At 40.4% G+C, this 15,520-nt stretch overlaps 1 protein-coding gene across 1 annotated transcript; it reads right to left on the bottom strand.

The window, feature by feature from the left end:
• Positions 1 to 5,266: 5,266 nt before the first annotated feature.
• fads6 (fatty acid desaturase 6) lies at positions 5,267 to 14,722 on the bottom strand. The gene is made up of 6 exons (XM_053512304.1): positions 14,191 to 14,722; positions 11,701 to 11,867; positions 10,992 to 11,172; positions 10,563 to 10,747; positions 6,732 to 6,911; positions 5,267 to 6,616 (listed from the first exon to the last, which is right to left on the bottom strand). Exons 1-6 carry the CDS (start codon positions 14,441 to 14,443, stop codon positions 6,467 to 6,469), a joined length of 1,116 nt encoding a protein of 371 aa, XP_053368279.1. The 5' UTR covers positions 14,444 to 14,722; the 3' UTR covers positions 5,267 to 6,466.
• Between the last annotated feature and the right edge of the window lie 798 nt (positions 14,723 to 15,520).

Consider the following 15,520-nt stretch of genomic DNA (forward strand, 5'->3'; position numbering starts at 1 on the left):
TCGAGTACTGGAGCCAAAAGTCTTGTGGTTGTGCGAATCTATTTTAAAGCGATCTCGGAGATGGACAGTATAGCAAAATAGTTTCAGTTTCACATCCCTGGGTCTGTTTACTGTAACGTGTAACGTGATCCAGCGACGTTATACTTCAATAGATCCACTACATCACCGTGGTGTCGCACCCCAGGGTCCAGGGTTCGATTCCTGCCTTTGGTCTGTGTGTGTGTGTGTGCGTGTGTGTGTGTGTGTGTGTGTGCATGTTCTCCCTGTACTTAGTGGATTTCCTTTGGGTCCTCTAGTTTTCTACCACAGTCCAAAGACTGTGTGTGTGTGTGTGTGAGTGTGTGTGTGTGTGTGCCCTGTGATGGATTGAAACTCTGTCCAACAAGTGTGTGTGCTCAGAGAGGCCAGTGTGAAACTGTTTCAGTACAAATTAATCCACAGACAAACAAACAAACAAACAAACAAACAAAGCAAGAGATCAAAACTTGGATTTAAAAAATTGGGTAAACCAGGATTAAGGTAAAATCGGTAGGATTGACTGAGCTAACACTGTGTGTGTGTGTGTGTGTGTGTGTGCGCAAAGGATAAACATGCAACAACATGCAAAGAATATAATAAATCATGTAGTTCCCTCCAGATTGTTTTACGTTTTTAATTTTTATCTGATAAAAACGTAATAATTTAGTAAAACAATTGTTTGGATCTGGACTAAGCCACGCCCAGGCGTTGCCTCATTTATTTAGTCTATAACACACACACACACACACACACACACACACACACACACACCAAACTTTAGTTTTTACTTCCAAACTCTAATTTAGCTTGTGGTGTGTGAGGTGTAAGAGTTTATAAGACGTCCTGAAAATTAACCTGAATTTTATTAATTATAAAAGTCAATAGTAGTCAGGGGTAGCTCAGTGGTTAAGGCATTGGACTACGGTTCGGAAGATCCCACAACCACCAAGTTGCCACTGTTGGGCCCTTGAGCGCGGCCCTTAACCCTCAACTGCTCAGATGTGTAATGAGATAAAAATGTAAGTCGCTCTGGATAAGAGGTTCTGCCAAATGACGTAATGTAAATGTAAATGTAGCCGATATGGAGCTGAGGCTATTTGTTTATAAGAGCTAAGGATGGCTAAGTTAGCCTTTAGCTATTAAACAGGAATCTGTTCCCTGTGATCTAACACGTGACTTGATATTATTATTAGTAGGAGTAGGAGTAAGAGTAGGAGTAATCTCACATTTCTGTCGTGTTTGTTTATTACTCCTGTACAGTCCAGTAGTAATATCCTTTGATGTTTGATCTCTGGTTTAGTTTGTGGTGTCGGGGCCTCATCGGGGCCCTCATACAGGCGCGCTCACTCCTCCTACACTCCCAGTATATTTTACATCATTTTTAAGTGTGAAATTATTGAGCGATATGGCAACACAGTGGACCAATAGAAAGCTTAGAATCCCAGTAAACTATTTGATTCACACCAGTTACAGCAGTGTCTGAGTGAGTTGGTACTGGTATACAGTATAATATATAACAATATATTTCAAATAGAAGAGAACTAAAGGTACGACACACACTGTACACACACACACACACACACACACTGTACACACACACACACACACACTGTACACACAAATCCTCTCAGCGGAGACGCAATGAAAACAAAATGATTCAGTTTAATGATTATAATGATAAAAAAAGAACCAAGTGTTTTTACCCAAAGAGGTTCTGTTTTTTGTGGGGTTTTTTCGCTTCACTTACATACTTGGGTTCAAATGGGTAAAAAAAAAAAAAGATTTTTAAACGCTGTAAGTGATTCTAAAATGTCTTAAATGAAATTTGCCAACAAATGCTCATGTGACGCCATCTACTGGTTATAGTGGCATTGTTTCGTGTGTGTGTGTGTGTGTGTGTGTGTGTGTGTGTGTGTGTGTAAGAGACAGAGAAAGAGAGAGAGAGAGACTACTGTGTAGTCATACAGAACCACAGTATTATTAAATGAAATGATTTCATTCTTAATGTTTATGTAGATTTTGATTCGACTCTTCTTATCCTCCCCAGATTAGAGGGTCACACGGGAGGAGTTGCACCCGAGGGTGCGAGAGTAAGAGGAGAAGGTGAGATCGCTCTTAAATCTGATGTTCAGGACTTTACAGTCCTGTCGTATCCACTGAAAGTCTAAAGTCTTATGTGTCTAGTAAGATTCATCAATACAGCTGTAGTAGCCCAGTGTAACGATCTGTCCAGTGACGCAAACTTTAAGTCAGTCTGGATACGAGCGTCTGCCAAATAACTAAATGTAAATGTACTTAAAATGAATGACGTACTGTAGTTTGTTAGTACCGGTTTACATTTCATTAATAATTTACACAACACTTTTCCTCCACACTAAACTAATTCACATGTATTTTCTGTTTTCTTTCTTCAGAATTGAAGTCTGGAGATAAATGCAGCCGCAGGTCTAGACAGCTTGGGAGAGACAGTGGCTCAGGGTGTGAGGACAAGCCTGAACAGGGAGAGAGCAACACTGACATCCAGGAGGATTTAACGGAATGTTGGACAGCACAAAAAAAAAGTGTAATTATGGCTTATATAAATACAAAAATAAAACAAAAAGCGCAGGACAAGAGCATAGAAACTTTAAGCACTGAGATGTCGAGATGTCGAGTTTCCCTGCCCAGCTTACAACATTTTTGCAGCCCATAAACACGCCGGTTATTTCACACTGCTGACATAAAGTAACAGGTACAAAATATAACTTCCAATAATTTATTAATTCTTGAGTCTGAGACTGCTAATACAATATAAGAAACAATGAAATCAAGTAATAAATAAAGTAAAATAAAAATTAAATATCCATAAAGTAGACATAAAATAAACAAACATAGAACGCAACATCCAGCACCACTAGGAGAAGCAGAAGCAGGTTCTGATGTGGAACTGAACACAGCAGCAGTGATGAGTAATACTGCAGGTGATATTGATAATTGATATTGAGGAACCCTGGCTTACAGATGAGAGGTACAGTAGGGCTAATTCAGAGGTCTTTCTTCTAGCCTTTGTTAAAGTAAATCCCTTGACTTTGCCATCTGTTGGGTACAAAAATCTCGACTTTCAAATGAGATGAGCCCCAATCATGAGAACTAAACAATGTGGGAACTTTGGAAAGCGGGAAGCTTCAGAAACTGTGTGTGCCATTTTGGGCAAAATGGAGAAATATCGAAATCTTTAAGAGTGGACACTGTCACAAAGCAGCTTTACATGTAACTTCATATATAAATAAACAAAATGTAAGAAATGTATAGAATTATAAAATTATAGCTTTTTCCTGTTGAACAGTGGACAATATATCTGAAAATGAAATACATTTCCATACACAAACTGTTTAAGGAATACTGTCCCCACTGTCCCTACTGTCCCTACTGTCCCCACTGTCCCTACTGTCCCCACTGTTTCTACTGTCCCTACTGTCCTCACTGTCCCCACTGTCCTCACTGTCCCTACTGTCCCCACTGTCCTCACTGTCCCCACTGTACGGTGTTGCTGTTCTGGGGTTTTATGATGCAGTAAGTGTGTTTCACCAGCAGATGTGACCACTGTGCAGCGTAAAGCAACACTTTGCTGGTTACTGGTTAAGAGATCAGATTTATCACTTGAGAGATTTATAAAAAGTCTATTTCTGTACAACACGTTGGTTTATTTTATATCATCTATGTAAACCTTAAATTCCCTACATTATTCTGATATCTAAAATAAAAAAAACGTAAAAAAAATAATTGAATCAAAAGGTTAGACTAACTAGAGTGTAATGTAAAAAAAAAAAAAAAGATGAAAAATTTGAACTGTGAAAGGTTCTTGAGATGTCCCTCTGGAGGAACCTTCATAGTTTCTATGCAGAACCCTAGGACAGAGTTTATTCCTAACTATCAGAAAGGAAGAAGAACATAAGGATTTCTGGTACAGTGTGTTGAAAAGCTGTTGTTGAAAAGTTGATGTTGAACTGCAAAAATATCATCATGGCGTAAGGTTGTCATTTTTGTAGCTTGAGTAAAGTTAGCTATATAAAGTTCTATATTAGTAAGTATATAGTTGCAGTATGTTGTACATATAATGTTGTAAAGCTGTAACACTAAATTATAAAGCAAAATGTGTTTTTCTAAGTTATTGTGTTGTTATAAAGTTTTTTAGCATGATTAATTGTCTAACTCATTCTGTATATCACTTATCCTGTACAGGGTCGCAGGGGCCTGGAGTCTATCCTAGGGGGGCACTGGGTTGGGTACACAATGAATGGGGTGGAAATCTGTCACAGGACACACAAACAATCTCACACACTAGGGGGAACCTGGGAACGGCACTTATTTAAAGCTGCTTGTTTTTGGACTGTGGGAGGAAACTGGAGTACCCAGAGGAAACCCACCAAGCACGGGGAGAAGATGCAAATTCCATCCACACAGACCCCAAGGCAAAAACTGAACCTGCAAAGTATAATTATTAATCATAATAATAATATTATTAATAATAATAACATGATATGTTATATACTGTATACGAGTTCCATCGAAGTGCTTTCAGTGAATGAAAAACCCAAACCAGTGAACAGTAATGTGTGTGTGTGTGTGTGTGTGTGTGCGCAAAACTACGATTCAGTACCAGACGTTCACATTTCATTTCATGTTGATTAATGTTTATTATATATCACAAGCAGTGTTTAAAAAAAACTTCAAAAACTTCAGCTTCAACATTCCAAAATGTACTCCTATGTGTTCACGTCCTCAGTTAGCAGAGTTAGCCTAGCTCTTAGCTGCACGTGCGCTACAATTGGCTGATTCTTGCCCGCTAAGCAATATGTGTTCTTGTTTAAAAGCTCAGTGTTTAGTTTGTGCTTCACTTACTTCACTGTGTATTGCTCCGAGTGTGTGTGATGCAGAAATAAGCAGATTGCATTACATTGATCTACAGTATGAATTATGTTTTGTGGGTGTGGCCTGTCCAACTGAAAATACAGAAATACATAAGAAGTAGGCAGAATGATGACTTTCACAACGTATAGTGTTTAAACTCTAGTTTATCCCTTAAAACTCGCGCAAAAAACAACAACAAAACAACTGGTAATATGGACATCCTGCTGGTGTGTGTCGACGGGGTACAGACATCACACAGACGTTTTGTGTTATGGCTACTGGAATATGGGAATGACATCATAAAATTGTTAGTCTCACCAATTGTTTGTATTATTATTATTATTATTATTATTATTAGTAATAGTAGTAGTATTTGTCACAGAAACAACCGAAAACAACTATAAAAACACATCTCTGTACTTATTCATGGTATACCTTTTTTTGCTTTCCCATGTTTGTATAGTTGAATAATATAAAAAAAAAATTAATTTCATCATATTGCTCAAGTTGTGCTCAAAATAAGAATAAGTCACTCTATACTGCAGAATCCTGACTCCATTTAATATTACAGTGAAACCTCGGGTTGTGAGTAACACGGTTTGCGAGTGTTTCACAAGACGAGCAAAGATTTTAAATTAATTTTGACTTGGAAAACGAACAAGTCTTGGTTTACGAGCACCGAATATCATGTATCACGCATGAGAAAGGCTCAGCAGGGGCAGCTTGGAGGTGCTGGTTAACCCACAGACTCAATAATAATAATAATAATAATAATAATATATTTATTAAACTTGCATTTTAAAAAATTGTGTTAAATGTTCTTGGTTTTAAGTAATAACATTTAGATAAAACTGCAGGTTGAATATCTGATAAATAATAAATAAAGACTAATTGGTCTGAGAAATGTACTAGAGACAATTATGTGTAAAATTGTAGCATCACGTTGACATCACAATATCTAATTAGCATAAAATATCAGAAAAGGTCTTAATTTGCTCCTTTTAAAGTGTGTGAGTTATCAGCTTTTTTCATCATCATCGCTAGCTGTGTTAGCATACTGGATTACACTAGTTTAGTTAAGCAAAGTGACTTAAATTGCAGCTAAAAGTCGTCTCAGTGCAGATTTATATTTGTTTATATTATATTGCTAAGCTGAAAGAGCGCTAGTTAAAAACTCCTAGATTAGTAAAATAAAATAAAATGAACCTTACGGTGTTTACGAAAAGAGCATCAGCAAAAGTCAGTGCCGTACTACTGAGAGTGTGTGGGGTGGTGGGGGGTTTAAGGGTGAGGGTGGGGGGTTATTTTTGTGTCATATGTACCTCTAGAGCTTGTCTTCACTAATACACACTATGTTCCCTGGGTCTTTGGTAGATCTTTATCTGGCATGAGAACTTCCATCACCATCACAAGGTGCGTTCATTGAAAAAGCTGTGGTGTTTAAAGTCTGTGTGTGTTTTTGTGTGTGTGTATATGTGTGTGTGTGTGTGTGTGTGTGTGTTAGATGGGATGTATCGTCTTGGCTTTGAGGATCTGTGCGGGTTCTCGTGGTTCTCGGTCACTGCACCCCGACCAGCTCAGTGATGGGTGGAGCGAACACCATCAGCTCCTGATACTTGTGGAAGAACAGATGCAGACGAGAGAGATAGCCGTCCTCCTGATACGGCAACGCCTTGGCTTTCAGGTAGCGGGACACGATCGGCTTCACCTGCACACACACACACACATTAAATATAGTAGTGCAAAATTTCAAACAGAACCACGTAAGCATGAGGCATTCTTGGTTCTTGACTCAGGAGAACCCGTTGCTGGAGCACGTTCACCTTGAGGCACATGTTGTCAGACAGCGAAGGGAACAGGTGATGCTCCACGTGGCAGTTGATGAGCGAGTGGCCGAAGGTCCAGTCCAGCAGCGGGTTCCGCGGCAGGTTCAGGACACCGTGGGTCATCTGGTAAATACGCTTGGGCCGACAATTCGGAGAAAACATCGACAACCCGATATGCTGCAAAAAAAACAAAAACAAGAAAGGATGATCAGATGACTAGTTAAAGAAAGAAGAAGAAGAAAACTCTGTGTCAGTGTCTTAAACCCCGGACACGTCCGGCTTCCTGTTTTATTCCAGCGTCATCTACAGGGCTTCTTTTTTACACGTAACCAAACGTAAAAGTCTGTGGCTCGAACATGACTTGATAAACTTCTTGATTCACTTCATCAGGCTGGATCACTCAAGTTATCCTTAAACGGCATCTATTATGCAAAATTCACCATTAGATAAATTTCTTTTTGATGTGTGTATTGACCCAGTATTAAACATGGGAATTAGTTTTTCCACCTAATATAAAGAAGAAGAGCCCCTCCCCTGGCTTGTTTGGGGGCGTGGCTCACCCGGAGCATTTATCTCTTATCTAAGGGAAAATTTAGTTGGAGCATTAACACACACACACACACACACACACATTTTGGAGGAGCTCTGAGGTCCGTGTTAACTTGTTAAAGTAATAGTAAAATATGGGACCTTGAAATGGGTTAGATTCCTGTGTCAGGTCTGTGTGCATGGAATTTGCATGTTCTTCCTGTGCTTGGTGGGTTTCCTCCACGTCTCTGTTTTTTTCCCACAGTCCAAAGGCAAGTAGATTAGATTATTTGGAGTTCCCGAATTGACTGTAGTGTGTTTGAGTGTGTGAATATTAACTGGAGGTCCTACCACTATCGTACAGAATGGGAATACATATAATGATCAACATTGGCCTCCACAGTCTCTAGACAACAGAGGTTTCTAGATGGATGGAAGGATGGAATCTTTAAAGCTCCTTCTTAAAAAAGACAACTGTGAGAACCCTACCATGAGAACATGAGTCCAGGTCCAGCTAAGATATTATTAGTTGAGGAAGTAAATACATCTCTCATGCTGGAGAAGCAGACGGTCTATTAGATGAGCAGGTTCTGGAGAGCTTGTAGGCCAACGAGGCCAGTCTTTACTGTATATCTGTTTATTAAATAATATGTATTTATACGTTTATAGTTACATTTACTGTTGTAAATCCCAGGAAGTGTGTTTCTGTGCTCTGACCCTCGGTTGTTCTCTTCAGTTGGGGTTATGAGAAGAGAAAAAAAAACTCTCATGGGTAACAGAGTCAGCTCTGTTCTGATTTCTATTCTGTAAGAAAAATGTTCTCTTTCCTCAAACAGTTACAAATATTTTAGAGGATCAGCATAAATGGACAGAAATACCACACGGGATCAGCACACGGCCCCACACACTGAGGGCTGAGTCTCACGCTGGGAGTCTCAGGCGTGAATTGTTCTTTTCTCTCGTTAATGAACCAGAGCCAGGGTTAGACATTCAGCCGGAGCTAGAGCGGGTCAGAGAGGGGAAAACGGCTGTGAGAAAGAGAGGGAAAACATTTGTGAAAAAGAGTTTGACCTTTAAATAAGATGAAATCTGTAATGCTTAATTTTTTTTCTATATTAATTCTATTCCTAATTATTAGTCAAAAGTGCTTTATGAAGAAATCAAACTAGTAATAATAAAAATAAAAGAATAACAGCATTGTATTTGGATACTGTATGTGTTCAGGGCTGATGTTTACAGCTGTGTGTGCTCACCATTAGAGAATTTCAGAAAGTGAAAATCTAAAGACTTTTATTTTGTATTACACCACCTGCACCTCCTCCTGTTTCTTTGCCCCAAAAAGAGACATAGATTACACTAAACACACAAGCTTGTGTTGTCTTATTACACTCCCTTGTCCTTAAGATCGCTATGAGTCTGATGACCTCTGATGACACACAGATTACAATGCTCGTCTTACAGATGACGATCTCTTATGTCTTCCATATATCTCTCACTCACCTGGACACTCTGAAGGGGAATTATGTTAAAATGCTCTTCATCGACTACAGCTCAGCATTTAATACCATAATTCCCTCAACACTCACCACCAAGCTGGAGCACCTGGGACTCAGCTCATCTCAGTGGATCTCTAATTTCATAACTGGCAGACCACAGACAGTAAGGATGGGCGGACATGTCTCGGCCTTCCTCACTCTCAGCACTGGAGTCCCCCAGGGGTGTGTTCTGAGCCCCCTGCTGTACTCTTTGTACACATATGACTGTGTGGCCACTACCAACTCCACCACTATCATTAAGTTTGCTGATGACACTGTTGTGGTGGGCCTGATCTCTGACAGCGATGAGTCGGCCTACCTGAAGAAGATTGGGAATCTGGAGAACTGGTGCCGGAGGAACAACCTCCTTCTAAATGTCAGCAAGACAAAGGAGTTTATAGTGGACTTCAGCACTAAGCAGAAGAGGAACTACCAGACCCCCGTCATCAACAGGAGCCCAGTGGAGAGAATGGACAGCTTCAGATACCTCGGTGTTCACATCACGCAGGACCTGTCATGGTCCTGTCACATCAACACCGTGGTGAAAAAGGCCCGGCAGCGTCTCTACCACCTCAGACGCGTGAGAGACTTCAGACTGCTGTCCAAGGTGCTCAGGAATTTCTACTCCTGCACCATAGAGAGCATCCTGACGGGAAACATCACAACCTGGTTTGGAAACAGCACCATGCAGGACAGACGAGCTCTACAGAGGGTGGTGCGATCAGCTGAGCGCATCATCCGCACCGAGATCCCTGACCTGCACTCGATCTACACCAAGCGGTGCTGGACCAAGGCCAGGAAGATGGTGAAGGACCTCAGCCATCCCAACAATGGACTGTTCACTCTGTTGGGGTCAGGAAAGCGATTCCGCTCCCTGAAGGCCAACACAGAGAGACTGAGGAGGAGCTTCCTCCCGCAGGCGATAAGGTCTCTCAACCACATCACAACACAGGACTAATAACATCTTTTTTAACATCCAACATTGACTTGGCATTCATAGCCACTATAGACACATTCATATTTTCATTTCTGGACCATTGCATAAGTCACTTTAATGAGACACTTTAATAAGTCACTTATTGAGCATGTTTGCACACCCAAAGTCATTTCTAAATTTATATGAATTTCTATATTTTTATATTTTGCTATATTGTTATTATGTCCTTATTTGTACAGTATATTTTACTAGTTTAATTTATTTTCTATCGTATTTCTTTTTATTCATATTTATTTCTTATGTATAAGCTTTTATTTTTTAAGGTCACTGGCGGTCGTATAAGCATTTCAATGCATATTGTACTGTGTATGACTGTGTATGTAACAAATAAAATTGGAATTTTGAATTTGATTTGAATTAGATTTAATTTAAATTTGAGTATTTTTGCGCGGCTCTGCCCCTTGTGAGACCTGGGTAGTTACAGAGATACTTATAAAATCATGATACTAATAGAATCACAACACAGATTAAATCGTCACAGTGTTATTGTGATAATACATAACATGGACAAAATGCTCTCTAAAGGAATTAGTACACTCAGGTTCCTTACAGATTCTTTAAAGCTAATTTCCTATAACAGCTTTTGTTTTATTCCTCTTACACCACAGGAGTTTTTATACTTATTATAAAGTGACACTTTATACTTTTATCTGTTTTTAATTACATTTATTGTGGTGGAATAAGTTAGACTGTGCTATCAGGTTTAAGTTTATGTTTTGTGTGTGTGTGTGTGTGTGTATGTGTGTGTGTGTGTGTGTGTTATCTTACCTGAAAGATGTTGACGTGAATGAAGGGAATAGAGAACATGGCTCTGCTCAGTAGCATCACCAGGAGCGCTGAGCTACACTCCAACCCCGATACACACCGCAGCAGCACATAGTGAGAACACACACCTACACACACACACAACACCGTACGTACTGCTGTGCACAGAGGCTGGCCTTTTAGCTGCCCTACAACACACACACACACACAGAAATGTTTTACAAACACATCTGAGCCAAACTTGCTAGCTGAACTAATGATTGTATGCGTAGCTGAAGAACGTAGCCGTGCATGCTAGCTACTGTATATATATATATATATATATATATATATATATACTAACATACTATTATTATGCTAAACAGGATATAGTCGAGTTTGTGATTGGCTAATCAAATTGTAAATAAACCCCGCCTTTTTTTCTGTGCTTACCCATGGCGACTATAGGGGTAATAATTGGTACGGCAAGCGGCGCAATGAAAAGATAAACAGTTCTGGGCAGAAACGGGATCTTCCACGTGCTCGAGTCTCCGAGTCCAATCACGTTAGTGTGGGCGTGGTGCATCTTAACGTGTGCTTTCACACCTGCTTTGGCTGTGAACGCACCACACACCTGAAACATACAAAGCAGGAGGTTTTATCAGTCACACTTGCATACTAATGCCGGCAGTGTTTAATGTGTAACCTTTAGCTAGCTGGTAGTGGGTATAGCTGAATGAGCCGCAATCTGTAGGTGTCGTTTTGGGTTTATTAGGAGCTTCTGTATGATCGTGTTATCGCCCGGGTCATTCAGAAGGAAAGAAGGATGGGCTGTGTTTTGATAAAGAACAAGAACAAAACGGCAGAAAAACATTACATGTACACTTTGAACAGAAACGGATGTAGAAAGTGATGTACTTAAGAACCCTTGTGAGCCCCATATAAGAGATATGTTAAATAAGGTTAGCTAGCTACGGTATGTCATGTCTTTCAGTGTAATGCTAGCTCATAACATACACATATTATCATAAAGACACTGTATTACATGTTATATTTTATGTATTTCTGTTGGCCTAAGTTTCCCGTTGTGAGTAACAAAATAAAAAATAATAATATTATGGTATTTTTAGTTTGCTACTGAAATGTAATTAGAATGTTTCACCTCGATGAAGAAGACGGCCCAGAACTCTCTCCAGGTGGTGGAGTCGCTCAGAGCTCCATGACTGGCCAGGTGAGTTCCCTTAACCGTTATCACAGCATGAGCCACTCCCATCAGCATTAAACCCAACAGGAAGTAACATACCTGAGACGAGGACAAGAGCAGGAAGGCTAAGAAAAAGACAGGGAGAGGGGACAGAAAAAGAGAGAGAGAGAGAAAGCGGGAAGAGATAGAAAGACAGTGATAGAGGTAAACCCTGCTCCATCAATGTGTGTAAATACGGTCCTAAGATGGGGAGGCTGTACTTAGGTACAGATTTTATATAGTTGCTTTTAAAAGATGAAACAATGCTATATATAAATAAAATATTTGGTTTGGACAAAAGCATTTATTATGTACAGTATTTATATTATATTTTGACAGTCATATAAATTCATGGAATCCCTCAAGGCTCAGTGCTGGGTCATCATGAGAGGTTGTATCTCTTCAGATGCTTTAGCAGTGCCCAACTAAACATGGCATCTCTTAGGATACAGGGATGACCTGCATCATAGCTCATCTCTATATTGTACTTAAAAGGTGCCAGTTCTGGATGTTGCTCTGGACAAGAGCGTTAAGTAATTGTAATGAAATGCTGTAACTGTAACTTGTTTGATTGGTGCATCAACATTACCTATAACTACAGTTGTGACCAGAAGTTTACATATGCTAATCATAACCACGAATGTCTGGACAGTATTAAGCTTCCATCCAGTGAACGTCTTTCAGCTGTTCTTCATCTGGAGCAGAATTATTGTACACTCACTCACTTATACCCCTTTATCCTATATTCAGGGTCACGGGGGCCTGGTGCCTATCCCAGGAGACTTAGGGCACAAGGCGGGGCACGCCCTGGAGAGGGCACACATATACACACTCACTCACACACTATGGGAAATTTGAAAACACCATTAACGTAATCTGCACGTCCTGCAGCAATAATCCTACAGCACACTTAATATTTAGTTCAATGTCCCTCAGAAGGATTTATCTTAAGCAGATGCATTTGGTAGCCGTTAACAAACTTCTTGCAGAATTATAGTTAAATATTTTAACACTTTATCACCTGGACAGAATTGTTTGATTAACACTTTTAAGCACAGTCCACAAATGCTCTTTAACGCTGAGGCTCCAAAAGGTTAAGATGAGCCGACTATCGATTCCACAACTAGATGTGTGTTTGGGGTCATTGTCCTGCTGGAACTTAAAATTTTATACAAGTTTCACTCGTTTAGCTGATGATTTGAGGTTCCCCTGAATAACTTGTTTGTCCATGATTTTATCCATCCCCTGTGTGTTTGATGCTCCCACCACCATGTTTAACAGCTGTGACAGTGTTTTTGGGGTTAAACACCTCACATTTACTCTCCTCCAAATACACCTCTGGTCAGAACTTTTCTTCAGAAGGCTATGTGATCAGTTGAAAACTTTAGTCAACCCGAAGTTCATGGTGATATAAAGCTGGTTTGACTGGAGACAGAGACACTGGTGTTCCAGCAGCTTCCAGTTCTTGGCAGGCCTGTGCTTTGGTGTTTCCTGGGTTGTCCCTGACCATCAGAACCAGTTTCCTCTCAGCTGAGGAGGACAGGAGCAAAGTGGCTCCACTTCTCGATAACTTGTACGGTAGTTTGAACTGATCCTGGAACCTGCAGTAGTTTATGTCCTTGAACTTCCCGTTGTCCTGTGTGCTTATACAACACAATCCACTTTTTGTAAATTATATTTGCATTTTTGTGCTACTTTTTCTCTTCTTCTTCTTTTTTCATGCTGTTATCCTTTCTTCAACTATCAGTTGCTCTTTCTTTGATTTCTTTTCTCCCTTGGGAATACTTTCCCAAAAACGTCACCATCCTTTTTACCTTTTGTGTACTGAGCTTTTCACCCCAGACTTCAGACTCTGACATGATAAGGTTCCCTTTTGCGTTCCTGGGAGTGTCCCAGTGTCCCAGAAAGCTGAGCTCAACACATCCATGGAGAGGTTAGTGACAAAAAAAAAGTTTGCAAAAAAAGTGCAACTGTTAGACGTAGTAGTGTTAAAGTATGGTTAAGTATTATTTAGGATAAAATATTAACACTATTATTATTGTAATTATTAATAAATCATTGACATAATTAAACATAATGTAATTAGCATAAAAGCTGTTTATTATTTTTATTATTATTATTATTCTGCAGATTTCTTTTATGATTTATCACGTGTGTATAACACATCCTCAGCAAAAACACTCTTCTTGCTAATATTTAGCATAAAACTTTAATAAGACGTATCAGGTGACCTCCTTCCAGCCCTTCGAAGTCCCCCCCCCCACCCCCCACCCCCCAAACACACCCAGAAATAAAAGCGACGCCACCGCTGTCTGCATTGTGTGTAATTGTGTTGGATAATAATGCACAGGAAAGAGTATGAATGAATGTGTGTGTGTGTGTGTGTGTTTGTGTGTGTGTGTGTGTTACCTGTGGGCAGGCTGATGAAAGCCGACGCCAGGATGGTGCAGTCCAGTCCTCTCCTGTCCCACCAGCTGCTGTTCCTTACTGTCTTCTGGACGAGACGAGTCAGCTCCATCATCAGCGTCTTACACTCCTCTGTCTCATCCATCTGTCCTCCATCTGATGTCTTCCTCTCCTCTGTCTCTCTCCATTCTTCTGGGATGTTCTGCATGCTGCTGATTCTGCTAGTTCTTAGATACTGTTCACAACACACACACATACACACACACGCACACACACACACATACAAACACACACACAAACAAACGTGCACACCTTTGAAAGACGTCCTCACACACTTACACTCACTCTGTTGTGTTTGCCGGTCATGGTGGTAAACTGATCTCTCTCTCTCACACACACACACACACACACACTTTAGTTGCTCCTCCTACTCGCTTGCTCTCCCTGTTTTTCCATCTATCATTCTTTAACTCCATCTCTCTCTCACCTTACCCTCTCTCTGCCCTACTCTCTAACTCTCTCTCCTCCATCCGTCCCATCTATCAATGTGATATTAAATATCTCACACACACACACACACACACACACACACACACACAGTAGCTGCCATTAGGAAACTAGCCTGTGTTTGTCTCTCCACACAAACACTGCATGCCCCTCCTGTCTCTCCCCTTCAGCTTCAAAAGTATTGGCACCATCCTATAGAGCTTCTGCAGCTACGTCACAACGTCACCTGATTTTTGTTTCTCCGGCCATCTTGCCGGTTGTACTCACACCTCTGCATTCATTAACCTGCTTTGTACTTGTGCTGACTTCAGGAAATTCCTCTCTATCTGAGCTAAAAGACAGACGCTTCGAACAATGTGTCAGAGATTATCATTTGTAATTAAAATGCCTATGGGATATACAGTGTTACTGATATACGGAAGTAATACGTACAATATCATTTTAGGTTTTAAAGGGGCAGCGATGCAGTAAAATGTTGGTGATATTTGAACTCAGAGGCCAAACTAATACAGCCCGGCTTCTCCAGAAGCTCCGCCCCCCAAAGTCATGGACATTCACTGCCAACCACGATTGATTTGTGCAGGACGATTATGTACTCACCGATCAACACGAACCGGACTTTGGACTCAAGTGTTCTTGGAAACGTTCCTGGGGCCCCGATGTGAAAACACCCTTAGAGACATGATGAGGGGTCTACTGCATTTAGGAGTTTCATAAGCACTGACCTCACAAGATTCACATGATTAAAAGCCATTCCAGACCATCGGGATGTTTTGCAGTAACATCATACAGTTCACAGAGCAATTCCTTAGAAAAATGCCTGCAT

Source organism: Clarias gariepinus, chromosome 14, assembly GCF_024256425.1.
Source record: "Clarias gariepinus isolate MV-2021 ecotype Netherlands chromosome 14, CGAR_prim_01v2, whole genome shotgun sequence".
NCBI lineage: Eukaryota > Metazoa > Chordata > Actinopteri > Siluriformes > Clariidae > Clarias > Clarias gariepinus.